General features: G+C 44.5%; 1 protein-coding gene across 2 annotated transcripts in view; it reads right to left on the bottom strand.

The window, feature by feature from the left end:
- LOC140211760 (tetratricopeptide repeat protein 39B) overlaps nucleotides 1-17513 on the bottom strand; it is a 341074-nt gene that overhangs the window by 119388 nt on the left and 204173 nt on the right. For both annotated transcript variants that reach the window (XM_072281904.1, XM_072281903.1), the window contains 2 exons: nucleotides 17284-17351; nucleotides 4842-4906 (listed from right to left, as the gene is read on the bottom strand). In XM_072281904.1, the coding sequence (XP_072138005.1) occupies nucleotides 4842-4906; nucleotides 17284-17351 (133 nt within the window). The remainder of the gene's footprint in view (nucleotides 1-4841; nucleotides 4907-17283; nucleotides 17352-17513) is intronic.

Genomic DNA, 17513 nt, shown 5'->3' with positions numbered 1-17513 from the left:
AAAGAGTAAAGCCCTAGCTCCCTTAATCTCTGATCATAATCCATACTCTCTAAACCAGGCAGCATCCTGGTAAACCTCCTCTGTACCCTTTCCAATGCTTCCACAACCTTTCTATAGTGAGGTGACCAGAACTGGACACAGTACTCCACGTGTGGCCTGACCGATGTTTTATCCAGCTGCAACATTACCTCTCGACTCTTAAACTCTGTCCCTGAACTTATGAAAGCTAGCACCCCATAAGCTTTCTTAACTACCCTATCCACCTGTGAGGCAACTTTCAGGGATCTGTGGACATGTACTCCCAGATCCCTCTGCTCCTCCACACTACCAAATATCCTGCCATTTACTTTGTACTCTGCCTTGGAGTTTGTCCTTCCAAAGTGTACCACCTCACACTTCTCCGGGTTGAACTCCATCTGCCACTTCTCAGCCCACTTCTGCAATCTATCAATGTCTCTCTGCAATCTTCGACAATTCTCTATACTATCTACAACACCACCAACCTTTGTGTCATCTGCAAACTTGCCAACCCATCCTTCTACCCCCACAGTTCTGAGCTGCATATATTTCAATGCAAGATGTATCATAAGGAAGGTGATGAGTTCATGGCATGCATCAACTCGCAGCAGCCACTCCGGTGGTGATATCTGTTATTTGTCAAGTAGGGTGCCGTGCACAATCCTGACTTGATGGAGACGGACGTGAGAACACGGAGGAACATCTGGTGAAACTTCAGAAATGCCTGCTTCACTGCTGCTGCTACTGTGTGGTCCAGAATCTCCGGAGGAGAAGGCCCCGAGTTCTTGGCTTTACTTGTTGCTCGGCGGCCGGGGCGGGGTCAAAGCGCTTGGCAGAGGATGGTGCTCAGAGAGGCTGTATCGGAGGGGCTGGTCAGAGGCTCAAAGTTTCCGGATGGAGTCCGCTGTGGTCAGGTGCTTCCAATGGTGCTGCATCGGCAATTGGCAGCGCTTGGGAGCTCATGGAAGGGACAGTTCCTCCCTTCTGCTGCCTGCGTGAGATGATGAGTCTATCGGGACTTTGAGACTTTTTTTTATCATGCCCATGGTCTGCTCTTTATCAAATTACGGTATTGCTTTGCACTGTTGTAACTATATGTTATAATTATGTGGTTTTGTCAGTTTTAGTCTTGGTTTGTCCTGTGTTTTCTTGTGATATCATTCTGGAGGAACGTTGTATCATTTTTTAATGCATGCATTTCTAAATGACAATAAACAAAGACTGAGAGTCCTCATAGTCGTGAGACTTGGATGCAAGAGGGCAGGACTGGGAGCATAATACTCTGGGATTTTGTTGTCTAGACATGACAGAGGAGAGGGATTACAGGGGGACGGGTGGCATTACTAGTCAGGGAAAATGTCACGGCAGTGCTAAGGGATTCTACAGAACTGTTAAGGGCAAAAGGATTGGAAGGAACAAGATTGGTCCTCTGGAAGATCAGAATGGTAATCTAGGGGTAGAGCCAGAAGAGATGGGGAAGATCTTAAATGATCTTTTTGCATTTGTATTTACTTGGAAGAGAGACACAGAGTCTATAGAACTGAGGCAAAGCAGCAGTGAAGTCATGGACCCTATAGAGATTACAGAGGAGATTGTGTTTGCTGCCTTGAGACAAATTAGGGGGGATAAATCCCAGGGCTTGACAAGGTGGGAGTCAAATGCAGAAAATGCAGGGGCCCTAAGGGAGATATTTAAATAATTTTTAGTGACAGGAGGGGCACTGGAGGATTGGAGCTTAGCTAACGTTGTTCCACTCTTTAAGCAAGGCTCTAGAAATAAACCAGGAAATTATAGGCCGGTGAGCCTGACATCAGTAGTGGGAAAGTTATTGGAAGGTATTCTAAAAGACCAGATATATGTGGTTAGACAAGGACTGATTAGGGATAGTCAGCGTGACTTTGTGTATGGTAGGTCATGTCTAACCAAACCAATCTTACAGAGTTTTTCAAGGAAGTTACTAGGAAAGTTGTTGAAGGCAAGACCATGTTGTCTCCATGGACAATAGCAAGGTCTCTGACAAGGACCCAAATAGTCAAGAAGGTTCAGTCACTTGGCATTCAGGACAAGGTAGCAAATTGGATTAGACATTGGCTTTGTGGGAGAAGCCAGAGAGTGGTAGTAGAGGGTTGGCACTCTGACTGAAGACTGACGGAGTGCCATAGGTATCGGTGCTGGATCCATTGTTGTTTACCATCTATGTTAATGATCTGAATGCTAATGTGGTTAATTGGATCAGCAAATTTGCAGATGACACAAAGATCTGGGGTAGTGAACAGCACGGAAGGCTATCATGGCTTGCAGAGGGATCTGGATCAGCTGGAAAAATGGCTGACAAATGGCAGACGGAATTTAATGCAGAAAAGTCCGAGGTGTTGTACTTTAGTAGGACCAACTAAGGCAGGGCACTGAGGAGTGTGGTAGAACAAAAGGATCTGGGAATGCAGGTCCATAATTCATTGAAAGTGTTTTCACAGTAGATAGGGTCGTAAAGAAAGCTTTTGGCACGTTGGCCTTCATAAATCAAAGTACTGAGTACAGAATATGGGATGTTGTTGAAATTGTATAAGACATTGGTGATGTCTAATATGAGTATTGTGTGCAGTTTTGGTCAGCTACTCACAGGGAAGATGTAAATAAGGTTGAAAGAGTACAGGGATGTTGCCAGGCTGGAGGACTTGAGTTATAAGAAAAAGGTGTAATAGGTTAGGACTTTATTCCTTAAACCATAGAAGACTGAGGGGACATTTGACAGAGGTATACAAAATTATGAGGGGTATAGATAGGGTAAATGTAAACAGGCTTTTTCTACTAAGGTTCGGTGGGACTGTGACTAGAGGTCACGGGTTAAGGGTGAAAGGGAAAAATTTTAAGGAGAACATGAAGGGAAACTTCCTCATTCAGAGGGTTATGAGAGTGTGGAACGAGCTGCCAACACAAGTGCTGCACACGAGCTCGATTTCAATGTTTAAGAGAAGTCTGGATAGGTACATGGATGGTAGGGGTATGGAGGGCTATGGTCTGGGTGCAGCTGGGACTAGGCAGGTTAAATTGTTCGTCACGACTAGATGGGTCAAAGGGCCTGTTTCTGTTCTGTACTTTTCCATGACTTTAAGCACCAAAAATGTTTTATAAATATTTGAAGAACAAAAGAATAATTAAGAGTAGCTTCTACTAGAGTTCAGAAATATAACTGAGTTTAGAGACACAAGATATGGGTATGGTACTTTATCAATGCTTTCCATCTGTCTTCAAAAGAAGGAAACAATGAAGACATTATAGTAAAGGAGAAATATGAAATGAACCAAACTCACAAAAAGGAGCAAAATACGCACTTTTGAAAAAAGATAGGCTGTCAGGCCCATGTGAAATGGGTGCATGATATAGTGTCAGTAACCTTTTCTTTTTTAAAAAGATTAGGATACTTAATTATCGATCAATTAGCCTAAACTCAGTGTTCGGCAAATTACTGGAAACATTCTCAAGAGTTAGTTTCAATGTGTGCACGTCCATCATGAATGACGGCATCCGTGTGTGTGTGTGTGTGTGTGTGTGTGTGTGTGTGTGTGTATGTGTGTGCGTGCGAGTGTGTTTGTGGTGTGTGTGTGCCAGTGTGTTTGTGGTGTGTGTGTGCGAGTGTGTTTGTGGTGTGTTTCTGGTGTGTGTGTTTGTGATGTGTGTGTGTTTGTGGCGTGTGTGTTTGTGATGTGTGTGTGTGTTTGTGATGTGTGTGTGTGTTTGTGATGTGTGTGTGTGTGTTTGTGATATGTGTGTGTTTGTGATGTGTATGTGTGTGTTTGTGGTGTGTGTGTGTGTGTGTGTGTGTGTGTGTGTGTGTGTGTGTGTGTGTGTGTGTGTGTGTGTTTGTGATGTCGTAACTTGAGTGTTTTAATAGTCCTTTTTCAAAGGGACAGAGAATTTGGGGACTATCATCATGGATATGCTAATGGATACAAATGATCAGTTTCTATGAAATCACAACAATAATGATTGCATGCAAATTGAGAAGGGAAGTATATTTATTGTCTTCCTCAAAGATTTCACTTAGGCTTCCTACATGGCCGACCAGTGTATAAAGTGAAACCGTTAAAATCTAAAGGAAAGTGGCAAGTTGGGTTAATCTTTATTATAATATATTTAGATCTAGAGTTTTTACCAATGAGATGCCAACTGGTGGTTTGTGTATTTTATCAGAGGATGGAGAAGGTTGGAATCACATCTATGGTGCCTTTTGCCTCACCCAGCCACCTTGGCTATCAATGCTTACCATCCACTTGCAGTTCTCCATTCAGTTACTTCTACTTAATTTTTTTAATTCTTGTTTACTTATCTTCTGATATTTATATCTGTGCACTTGTAATGCTACTGTGACACTGTAATTTCCTTTGGGATCAGTAAAGTATCTATCAATCTAATCTTACAGCCTGGTTCTTTCTACGCTGGTGGGTGGGTGAGTGAATGCAGAGGTGGAGATGTCAGCAGCTGGAGAAGGAAAGAGTGAGAGAGCTTTTTCTGTGTCATGCCAATGATTTCTGTCAGATACCCTTCCCATTTTAGCCTGCTGACCATGCTCAGCGTGGTATTACCTCCGGAAACAAGAAGTGCACAGCTGGCAACTTCTGTCGGTTCAGGAGATGTTCAAAAAAGCACCATATGTTCTGAAAAAACATCCCCTGTGAGGAAGGTCTACCATTTTAAAGTTCACATCACATCTGCAGTATCAGAGAGCCCCTGAGGGCTTGTTTTCTCTTCATACGCAGGGCAATGGCATCGAGAGTCAGCACAAGAATTCTTATTAAAGGTGGGAGTCAGGTAGAGGTTGTTACCTGTAAATGTTGTAACTTGTTCTGATTTTGATTCCTCCTTTAATAAAGTTAATCATATTTTCATCCTGGAAGAAATCACAGGATTAGAGAGAGAAATATATCTCCTTCTTTTAAACATTGGCGCAACATCAAGGGCCTAATGCCCACCTACAGCATATGGAAGATGAAAACCAGTTCATAAATCCCACCCTTCCCTGATTTAAAGTCAATTCAAGCAATAATTCAGAATGCACAAAGTAGCTTGTATAAAAGTTTCATTAACTCTAAGAAAGACTCTGCTCCACAAATACTTGCCATTCTTTCCTTTTGTATTCAAAGAACACACGGTAAAAATGTAATTTCAGGAAAATGTTAAAATAGACCAATATTAGAGATTAATTGAGTTACAGCACTGCCAACCTTTTGCTCACTGTTATAGTCTGCTACTTCCTGATTCTTGTGTTTACACACAGGCACAGGCCCTTAGGCCCAACATATTCAAAGTACATTTATTATCAAAGTATTATACAACCTTGAGATTCATCTCCTTACAGGCAGCCACAAAACAGGAAACCCAGTAGAACTCATTTAAGACTGATGAACACCGGAGAGCCAAGCAAATTGTGCGAACAATAACAGTAGACAAATAGCATTTAGAATGAAAGTGAGTCCTCAGACATGGAGCCCAGAGCAGTCGAAGCAGGCCCAAAGCCTCAGCCTCAGTTCTACACATAGCGGAGTAAACGCTGTGGAGCCCACAGGCATGAAGCCAGCAGCAGCTGGAGTAGGCCCACAGCCTCAGCATCAGTGTATCCCAGAGCTGAGCAAACATCGCAGAGCAGCAAGCAGAGCTGACCCAACCTTTGCCTCTAGTCCTGACACCCTGCCTTTTCAATCCAGCTAGCCCGGCATTTAATTGGTCCAAGCATTGCTCTAGGACCCAGGTCCTGCTGCATCAATGTGCTCTAGGTCTGCACCCCACCACCATGTTTTGGCTCATTGGCCAATCAGTTAGATCTATCCAACCTCACTCTTGGTTTAAGTGGACAAGCCCCGAATCTCTTCCACTCTGACTTTTCTCTGCTCCATTTGCCTCGACGCCATCTTGGATATCCCTTGACTTTCTCTGACTTTGTCTTGAACATGCCTTGACCTCACTCACACTTCGACTTACATCCACACCCTCAACTTCGCTCGCCTCTTCATTGTTTGCGGTGATGGTGCACCATAATTTTTTACAGAAGGAGTGTTATTGATAAAGCATTTTGTTGCATTCCTTGCTTTGAAAATTGCCAGTAGGCTGTCACCCGCCCTAAGGAGCGCCACCTTAAACCAGAAGTGCCAACTATGATACCGCACTAAACTGCTTACATCTGCTCGCAAATACTCCTCTTCCACTGACAGGGGAAGGGCAAAGGCACGTTACCGGCACCTTGAAATCAGTCACTTCAACAGTTAGGGCTCGTCATCTGCAATTGGCAGCTCATCTAGGAGAAGGAAAACTCTGATCTCAAAACATCCACTGCCTTGTGGCTATATCCACGCATGGGGAAAGTTTTGGGAGTAAATCCCAAGGAAAAATCTGGAGCTGGAGTCCCTAAGGCATGTTGAGTTTTATGTTGGTTCAAAGCTGACTGGCAGCTCCTGTGACACAGCAATACATTCCTTTGCAGTCATCAGCTATGGTGGGGAGGCCGATACAAGAACACAGCTTGCTCCCCATGTCGTACTGCCCTGGCTTGTGTACTGGTTCAGCTGAGTCACAACATCTATGGGAGACCCGATCAATGACTTTTTATAGTCATTTTTATGTATTATACTGTACTGCTGCCTTAAAACAACAAATTTCATGACATATCTCAGCGATAAAAAACCTGATTCTGATTCTGAAAATACCTTTAAGGTCTCCCCTCAGCCTCACATGGTCTGAGGAGAACAACGCAAGTTTGTCAAACCTGTCCTTTTAGCTCATACTCTCGAATCCAGGCAGCATCCTTGTAAACTTCCTCTGCAGCTTTCTCACAATCTTCACACCTTTCCTATAAACAGAACAGCACACAATACTCCATGTGTGGTCTGACCAAAGTTTAATACAGCTAGAGTAAGACTTCTATACTCAATACGCCTGCCAATGAAGGCAACCGTTCTAGTTGCCTTCTTTACCGTCCTGTCCACTTGCATAGCCACTTCCAGTGAACTGTGGACCTGGACCCCAATATCCCTCTATATCTACAGGGCCTACCACTTACTGTGTACTTTCTCCTTCTTTTGAGTCCCAAAGTGCAATATCTCACATTTGTCCAGATTAAGTTACATTTGGCACTTATTTGCCCATTACCCTGTTGTATTCTTTCACATTGTCCTCAACTCCAACATTGATATCATCTGCAAATTTGCTAATCTATCTGCCTACACTTACATCCAAATCACTGGTGATATCACAGATAACAGAAATCCCAGCACAGATTGTCACGGAGCACCACTGGTCACGGACCTCCAGCCAGAATAACTGCCTTCCACCCCTACTCTCTTATGGGCAAGCCAGTTCTAAATCCAAATGTGCAATTTACACTGACTCCCACACATCTTTATCACCTTAATCAACCTGCTATGAGGGACCTTGTCAAATACCTTACTATACATAACTATATACAAAGTCCCAAGTGCGGGAAAACCAACAATTTATATGGATGCACCATCGCTTGCCACCATTTTAGCTGATGCTCCAACCAATGAAGTCAAGCATGTCCTAATGCCTCTTTACCACCTATCCATTTGTGTTAACCCTCACAGGAAGCTATAAACTTGCACCACACTTACTTTATTGTATTTAGACCATAAGACATAGAAGCAGAATTAGGCCATTTGGCCCATTGAGTTCGCTCCACCATTCAATCATGGCTGATCCTTTTTTTCCCTCCTCAGTCCCACACCCCAGCCTTCTCCCTGTAACCTTTGATGCCATGTCCAATCAAGAAACTATCAATCTCTGCTTTAAATACACCCAAAGTCCTGGTCTCCACAGCTGCCTGTGGTAACAAATTCCACAAATTCACCACCCTCTGGCTACAGAAATTCCACCACATCCCTGTTTTAAATGGAACCCCTCTGTCCTGAGGCTGTGCCCTCTTGTCCGAGACTCCCCCACCGTGGGAAACATCCTTTCCACATCTACTCTGTCTAGGCCTTTCAACATTTGAAAGGTTTCAATGAGATCCCCCTCATCCTTCTAAATACCAGCAAGTACAGACTCAGAGCTATCAAACATTCCTTGTATGATAACCCTTTCATTCCCAGAATCATCCTCATGAACTCCTCAGAACCCTCTCCAATGCTAGCACATCTTTTCTTCGATGAGGAGCCCAAAACTGTTCACAATACTCAAGGTGAGGCCTCACCAGTGCCTTATAAAGCCTGAACATCACATTCCTGCTCTTGTATTGTAGACCTCTTGAAATGAATGTTGACATTTCATTTGCCCTCCTCACCACTGAATCTACCTGCAAGTTAGCCTTTAGGGTTTTCTGCAGAAGGACTCCCAAGTCCCTCTGCATCTCAGATTTTTGGATTAAATGCTGTTTGCCATTCACTCACACTCATTCCAATAGATCTATAGCTTGCAGGATTCTTTGACAATCTTCCTCACTATCCACAACTCTACCAGTTTTCCTGTCACTGGAAAACTTTATAATCAAACAACCTCTATTTTTATCCAAATCATTTGATATTTATTCCAAACTACAGAAGTCCATTCACTGATCCTTGTTTAATATCACGTCACAGATCTCCAACCAGAAAAGTAACTCTCTACCACTGTGCTCTGCCTTCTATAACCAGACCAACTTGCGATCCAATTTACCAACTCACAATGGATCCATAGATTTAATCTATTGCATCAACGTACCACGAGAGTCCAAGTGAAATAAAACACAAGAATAGCTCACCTCCCCCTCCCTGCTGTGATATTGTATCAAACTACCTCAGCTAATGACACCTAAACCCTTCTCCCTGAACACGGTTCATATCCCTCCATTCTCTGCATATTCATATGCCTAAGAGCCTCTTAAATGCCTCTATTGTATTTGCCTCCACCTGCACCATTGGCAACTGACACCCATCACTGTTGATGTGTCAACATCTTTAAACACTCTCCCTCTCATCTCCCTACAGACACCCATCACCGTCAATGTGCAAACCTCTCCTTTAAACACTCTCCCTCTCATCTCCCTGCAGACACCCATCACTGTCAATGTGCAAACCTCTCCTTTACACACTCTCCCTCTCATCTCCCAACAGACACTCATCACCATTAATGTGCAAACCTCTCCTTTACACACTCTCCCTCTCATCTCCTGACAGACACCCATCACCGTCAATGTGCAAACCTCTTTTTTACACACTCTCCCTCTCATCTCCCAACAGACACCCATCACCATCAATGTGCAAACATCTTTAAACACTCTCCCTCTCATCTCCCGACAGACACCCATCACTGTCAATGTGCAAACATCTTTAAACACTCTCCCTCTCACTCAACTCCCTTTAGTATTAGACATTTTGAGCCTGGGTGAAAGTTACCAACTCTATCTGCTCTTGTCTCAGCCTCCACTACTCCAAAGAATATAATCCAATTTGTCCAACTTCCTCTTCAGGAACACGCCCTCTCTCCAATTAGTATCTCCCAGAAGAAGAGACCCAAGCATCTACTGGAGTGAGGACCCAACCAGCTCGAGTACTCGATGCTGACGCCCAAGCCCTGATCACGAAAGACAGTTGGGTCCGAGGCCTGAAATCTGACTCAACATGAGGCCCAATTTGACACGAAGCTAGAGGCCCAACTCAACCCACAAAGGCAGTGGAAGCCAAGGTCTGACCTGACAGAAGACACAACCCTTAGAGCCAGCAGTTCGTCAGATGAGTAACAAGAGGGCTAGGCTTCACGTGAAGCTGAAACAGTGTAGTTCAAGTCCTCCAGTACAGCGTACTACTAGCTAACGTTCAGGCCATGGAGAACAAAGTTGATGAACTAAAGAGAACTGAGGGACTGTTTGTGCTAAGCCTCATTGAAACATGGCTTACACCGACTTCTCCTGACTGTGCCATTCAACCTCAGAGCTTCTCAATTCTCAATTCACCAGAAGGACCTTAAAATGTCCTTAGGCAAAGTTAGAAGCAGAGGGTCTGCCTCTTAATTAACTCCTTGTGGTGTTCAGACGATATGGTTCTTGGAATATCTAAGAGTGAAGTGTCATCCATACTACCTGTCACAGCAGTCTACTTCCCAATTCAGACAGACTCAAAGCCTTCACTCTGTGGTCAGCGAGATACCCAGAGGCCCTTTTCATCACTGTCACTGACTTCAACAAGACCAACTTCAAGAGTGTGTAACCACAATAATACCAGTATTTCTCCTGTCCTATCAAGGGCCTAAACTCCTTCATCCTTGCTCTCCAAGCATCAAAGATGCTTACTGAGCCACCCCTCATCTGCAGTTTGGTAAATCAGTCCACAAGACTGTGCTCCTACTCCCTGCATACAAACAGCAGCTGAAAAGACTGATTCCAGAAATAGAAAGCTGTACAGTGCTAGTGTGAGGAAACAGATGAGATTATATGTGACTGCTGTGAGTCAGTGAATTGGCCCATGGTCATATACTCAGATTTCAGACTAGACAAGTACATCACTTACATCAGAAGCAACAAACATCAAAGTTGCTGGTGGAACGCAGCAGGCCAGGCAGCATCTATTGGAAGAGGTACAGTCGACGTTTCAGGCCGAGACCCTTTGTCAGGACAAAGGGTCTCAGCCCGAAATGTCGAGTGTACCTGTTCCAATTGATGCTGCCTGGCCTGCTGCGTTCACCAGCAACTTTTATGTGTGTTGCTTGAAATTCCAGCATCTGCAGATTTCCTCATGTTTGCGTACTTACATCAGAAGTTTACCAGCAAGTGTGCTGAAAACTGTATATCAACGACAACAATTCTGGTGTTTCCAGACCGGAAGCCATGGATGAACTGGGAAAGCCACACTTTTCTGAATTCTACCTCTGCAGCTTTAAATCAAGCAACCCTGACCTTTACAAGTGTAACACCCTGGGAAAGGTTTCACTGCTAACATAATGGTATTTCTGTAGAAGCAGTGTGTGGGTTATGGTTAGAGATAACGGGGGCTTTGGAATGTGAGCCGTCCAATCAGGGGAGCAGGTTTTCGTGTTGTGTGTGAACGGGGGTCCTTTGTTCAGCAGGAGATGAAGAGAGAAGACGCTGGAGAGAACCGGTCGTAGGATTCAACCCAGTGGGGGACCGGCATATTAGGAGCCCCAGTGGCTTTCCAGCGTGTCAAGGAGAAAACAGTGGGGCATATGAACTTGTTTGAGGTATTGGTGCACCTGGATGATCCCATAGTGTTTGGGCCCCTCTTGGAGGAACATGAAGCGAGGCTACTGAAGGTGCTGGGCCGTCTGAAAGCTGAAGGGCTAAAACTTTCCCTGGACAAATGCCAGTTCTGCAAGATGTCTGCCAACTATGTTGGGCACATACTCTCATGGGATGGAGTAGCTATGGATCTGTATAAGATAGAGGCGATGACTACATGGCCAAGGCACCAGACTGTGAGTACTTTGCACTTGTTCCTTGGGATCTGTGGGTACTATCAGAGGTTCATGAGGACTACTTTAAAGTGAGTCACCCTTTAAATCAGCTTGTGTGCGGTTACCATCCCTTGAGGAAGAAAGGGAGGAGGACAAAATGAGAGGAGGGTAAAGATTATCTTAGCCCTTCGAACCCTTTTGGACTGGGGTGGGATGCAAAATGTGAAGAGGCCTTTCAGTCGCTGAAGGAGCTGCTGATGAAAGCGCTTGTGCTGGCTTTTGCAGACCCCCGATTTCCGTATGTACTGCATGTGACCTCACTGGCGGGAAAATTACATCAGGTGACCTCCGCAAGACCATTACATCATGCTCATAAGACCGTCACAAGATACCCACGGGATATGTAATAGCCCTCTTTCTAAAATCACTGACCATCTCTTTTGTGTTGTTGACATTGAGGGCAAGATTGCCATCATGACACCATGTTACCAGGCTCTATCTCATTCCTCTACTTCGGCTGATCATTATTTGAGATGCTGTCCACTACAGTGGCATCATTTGCAAACCTGTAGATGGATCTACAGCAGAATTTGGCCATGCAGTTATGAGTATACAAGGACCATAAGAGGGGGATGAGGATAATTGTGGTAGAGGTGTTGCTGCCTATCCTTGCTGATTGTTGTCTGTTGTTCCAGTTGGAGACGTTAACTCTCAGGGCCCAGAATTTAGTGATGACTTGGCTTGGAATAAAAGTATTGGCGGCAAAACTGGAGTCTGACTTGAGTGTCATTACTGTCCAGATGTTCCAGAGATGAGTGTAGGACCAGAGAGAAGGTGTCAACTGCCTGCTTCAGCAGTGGATCAAGGTTGTCTTGAAAGATGGAGTTGATGCGTGAATCAATTCATGGTGATGTACATTAAGCTTCTGGATGGCAGTGATTAAGGCATATTATGTTGTTTTTCTTCGGTACCAGGATGGTAGTGGATTTAAATCAGGAGGGAACCAAAACCTGAAGCAGAAAGAGGTCCATATCTACTCCATCTATGAGACTATGTGCCCAACATAGTTGACAAACATCTTGCAGAACTGGCATTTGTCCAGGGAAAGTTTTAGCTTTTCAGCTTTCAGACAGCCCAGCACCTTCAGTAGCCTCACTTCATATTCCTCCAAGGTGGGCCCAAACACTATGGGATCATCCAGGTGCACCAATACCTCAAACAAATTCATATGCCCCACTGTTTTCTCCTTGACACGCTGGAAAGCCACTGGGGCTCCTAATATGCCGGTCCCCCACTGGGTTGAATCCTACGACCGGTTCTCTCCAGCGTCTTCTCTCTTCATCTCCTGCCGAACAAAGGACCCCCGTTCACACACAACACGAAAACCTGCTCCCCTGATTGGACGGCTCACATTCCAAAGCCCCCGTTATCTCTAACCATAACCCACACACTGCTTCTACAGAAATACCATTATGTTAGCAGTGAAACCTTTCCCAGGGTGTTACACTCTCCCCCCATCCCCCCCCAGCAAAATTAGTCATGTCCTCATGACGTTGAGATAATTTGTCACCCCTTAATACAAAGCACAAAGACAACCACACCAACCAATAATGGCCTGTGGCATACAATCTCCCCAAGGTCAGGATATAAGTTAATAGGTTGTTGTCTGTCCTCACCTCAAACTTGGCACCATTTAGATAGTCACTTAGCTTATCCACCAGAACCTAATTCAATGCAAGGAACTCCAACTTGTGTGTGGGGTAGTTTCGCTCAGAGGGTGACAGACTCCGACTGACAAATGTGACAGGAATCCTAATTCAGAACACCCCTCAGCTCACTCTGCTGGCATCTATATTGTTTTAGATTATGAGAACACTCAGTCCTCTTTTATTGTCATTTAGAAATGCATACAAGCATTAAGAAATGATACAATCTTTCTCCGTAGTGATATCACAGAAAACAGTACAGACCAAAGACTAACACTGACAAAACCACATAATTATAACATATAGTTACAGCAGTGCAAAGCAATACAGTAATTTGATAAAGAACAGACCTTAGGCACAGTAAAAAAAATAGCCTCAAAGCCCCGAGAAGATCGACTTCCAAGTCCCCAATAGCAGGCGGCAAAAGGGAAAAACTCCCTGCCATAAACCTCCAGGCACTGTCAACTTGCTGATACCTTGGAAGCAGCTGACCCGAGCCGACCGAGTCCATCCGTCCAAAAACTCCAGGCGTATAAAGGAGACCCCTGGTGTGACGCAGTTAGTTTTCAGTTCAGTTTTGTGTTAGTTCGTCAATTACTCCGTTATGCTGCGTAATTGTCATGACGCAGTTTTGTTTTAAAACGGAGTTTTTCTTTCTATTTTAAGGTGCAAAGATTGGTGCTGGCAGTTTCGCCAATTGCTGCCAGGTTTGTGTGTTGCATCTATAATTTCCCCTTTTCAGTAGTATTCGAGAGTGAAGATTTTATTAAAGGACGGGAACCTGAAGGATCGGAATAAAGTTGGAGTCGTTCGGCGGCTTTATAAAGGATCGACCTTATTGAGGATTCGTTCATAATATAGTGACCTGTATCTGAGATAACTCCTGCAAGAGCAGGGAAAGTTGTGCAGTGTTCACTCTCCAGGAAAAGGTCAGTTCCTTTAAGCTGTATTATGTCCTTCGTCATGAATCTTTTGGAGAATCAGCAGTAACGTCACATCTTCGAAGAAATCTGTTTCCAGAGAAGTCTCTCCTTATTGACTGTGTAAATCACTTGGACTTTCGAATTTACCATTTTAAGACTGTTCGATTTACCACTTTAAGAACTGTTTTTGCATTTACCCTTTTAAGAACTGTTCCAGAGTTGCCGTATAGCAGTTAATTTCCGGTTATGTCAGTTGTTTGAATACTTTTCACTACTTGTTGAGCAGAGTTTAATAAATGTTTGTCTGTTTTTATGAAACCTGCCGCAATTGATAAATCATTGTTGCCGATCACGTAACAGGGCAGTATACATGCTCCTGTCCACATCAACGGTGTTGAGGTTGAGGGGGCTGAGAGCTTCAAGTTCTGAGATGTGATCATCTCCAGTAGCTGGTCCTGGTCTAACCACGTTGTCATGGCCAACAAACCTCAGCAATGTCTCTACTTCAAGACGCTACAGAATTTCAACATGTCCCTGTCAACACTTATCAATTTCTTGGTATGGTAACTACTCTGCATGTGACTGCAAAAAACTGCAGAGTTACGTACACAGCTCAGCACATCACAGGAACCAGCCTCCTATCTATGGACTCTGTCTAGACTTCTCACTGCCTCAGTGAACCAGCCAGCACAATCGAAGACCCCACCCACCCTGGACTTTTCCTCTTGTTCCATCTCCCAACAGGCAGAAGGTACAAAAGCCTGAAAACCATACCACCAGGCTGAAGGACAGGTTATATTCAACTGTTAACAGACTCTGAACAGATCTCTTATACAATGAGATGGACTCTTGGCATCATAATCTACCCTGTTATGGTGTACTCTATTTGAGACAGGACTCTCCCAGAGAAGGTCATGCCAACAATGCCAACAGACACATGTTTTACCAAATGCAAGAATGTCCTGTTCCCAAGAATCTCCTTGAATAGACCTACCACCCTATAAATAACTAGGTATGCCCCAGTGCCCTTAAAAAATGGGAAAGAAAGAGTTATTTCCAGTCTTCTGGGGCCTTGTTCACAGTTACAAAAGTCTCTGTCAAGGCCCCAGCTATACACCTGCATTGCTATCCTCATCGGGCCAATGACTAAAGTGTGAGATGGGAGTGTTCAACCCCACCTCATCTGTATTGTCCCTCCTGAACTTGCTGCATCCACCATATTGTCAGTCTCAAACTTCTCAGATAACATCATATTTTGTGTCATAAATCTATCCAGTTTCTATCTGGCCAAATCAATATTAACTTCTGCCATCTTCCCAGGTTGCCTACTACCCAGGTCCAGCACGTGCCCAGTAAAATGTTGTTTGTGGTTTCTCCTATGGTTCTGAATGCATGGACCAGATGAAACAGCTGATCACTGTCCACTATATTAATTTCTGAACAAAACACTAATACAACAATCAAGCAACACACATCAAAATTGCTGGTGAACGCAGCAGGCCAGGCAGCATCTGTAGGAAGAGGTGCAGTCGACGTTTCAGGCCGAGACCCTTCGTCAGGACTAACTGAAGGAAGAGTGAGTAAGGGATTTGAAAGTTGGAGGGGGAGGGGGAGATCCAAAATGATAGGAGAAGACAGGAGGGGGAGGGATGGAGCCAAGAGCTGGACAGGTGATAGGCAAAAGAGGATAGGAGAGGATCATGGGACAAGAGGTCCGGGAAGAAAGACGGGGGGGGTGGGGGACCCAGAGGATGGGCAAGAGGTATATTCAGAGGGACAGAGGGAGAAAAAGGAGAGTGTGAGAAAGAATGTGTGCATAAAAATAAGTAACAGATGGGGTACGAGGGGGAGGTGGGGCATTAGCGGAAGTTTGAGAAGTCAATGTTCATGCCATCAGGTTGGAGGCTACCCAGATGGAATATAAGGTGTTGTTCCTCCAACCTGAGTGTGGCTTCATCTTTACAGTACAGGAGGCCGTGGATAGACATATCAGAATGGGAATGGGATGTGGAATTAAAATGTGTGGCCACTGGGAGATCCTGCTTTCTCTGGCGGACAGAGCATAGGTGTTCAGCAAAGCAGTCTCCCAGTCTGCGTCGGGTCTCGCCAGTCTGCATCGGGAGACCGCTTTGCTGAACACCTACACTCTGTCCGCCAGAGAAAGCAGGATCTCCCAGTGGCAACACATTTTAATTCCACATCCCATTCCCATTCTGACATGTCTATCCACGGCCTCCTCTACTGTAAAGATGAAGCCACACTTAGGTTGGAGGAACAACACCTTATATTCCATCTGGGTAGCCTCCAACCTGATGGCATGAACATTGACTTCTCTAACTTCCACTAATGCCCCACCTCCCCCTCGTACCCCATCTGTTACTTATTTTTATGCACACATTCTTTCTCTCACTCTCCTTTTTCTCCCTCTGTCCCTCTGAATATACCTTTTGCCCATCCTCTGGGTCCCACCCCCCTTTGTCTTTCTTCCCGGACCTCCTGTCCCATGATCCTCTCGTATCCCCTTTTGCCAATCACCTGTCCAGCTCTTGGCTCCATCCCTCCCCCTCCTGTCTTCTCCCATCATTTTGGATCTCCCCCTCCCCCTCCAACTTTCAAATCCCTTACTCACTCTTCCTTCAGTTAGTCCTGACGAAGGGTCTCGGTCTGAAACATCGACTGTACCTCTTCCTACAGATGCTGCCTGGCCTGCTGCGTTCACCAGCAACTTTGATGTGTGTTGCTTGAATTTCCAGCATCTGCAGAATTCCTGTTGTATACAACAATCAAGCTGTTTTGTCAATGTTGTTGCTTTTTTCCAGTGAGTCCATGCCTGAAATGGTACAAGTCATGGCTCATTGTCCCTTTGCCAGGTCTTTGAAAGAGCTGGTCACATGGATAGGGAAGATTTAAAGCAGGGCTTCCCAACCTTTCTTATGCCATGGACCCCTACCATTAACCGAGGGTGGTGGCTCCCAGCCTGGAAACTCCTGCGAGGGACGTGGGGCATTACCAGGCCATTAGGACCAACTTAGTTGGGCAACTTTGCTGGCATGAAAATGTTGGGTTTTGCTTCCATGCTGCAGAGCTTTGGGACTCTGAAATTAAATTGCAAAGCATTCATTCTCCTCAAAGTCAATAATAGGTCATTTACAATTAAATACATTATCATACTAGCTTGGAGATTTTTTTTGCTTATTTTTTCTTAGTAAAGACAGCCAAGTTTCAGTACAGAAGCCATTTCTTACCTGCACTAATGTCAGAGCTGCCTTCTGAAGTAGACATTCAGCATAGCACATCTCTGCATGCATCTCCTCTGATGAAAAACAATATAATTAAGAATATCAGCCACTTAACTACTAGCCAAAATAAGTTTAAGATAAATTACAGCAGAAGAGGTGCTGTATTTCTTAAAATGTATGAAAGTAGATAAAACTTTGCAGCCTGATTTCTTCCATGAACACTGTGGATCCCTGGA

Source organism: Mobula birostris, chromosome 17 (genome assembly GCF_030028105.1).
Source record: "Mobula birostris isolate sMobBir1 chromosome 17, sMobBir1.hap1, whole genome shotgun sequence".
In the NCBI taxonomy this organism is placed as follows: domain Eukaryota; kingdom Metazoa; phylum Chordata; class Chondrichthyes; order Myliobatiformes; family Myliobatidae; genus Mobula; species Mobula birostris.
The sequence above is the reverse complement of the archived record's forward strand: the minus strand, read 5'-3'. Positions and strand labels throughout refer to the sequence as shown.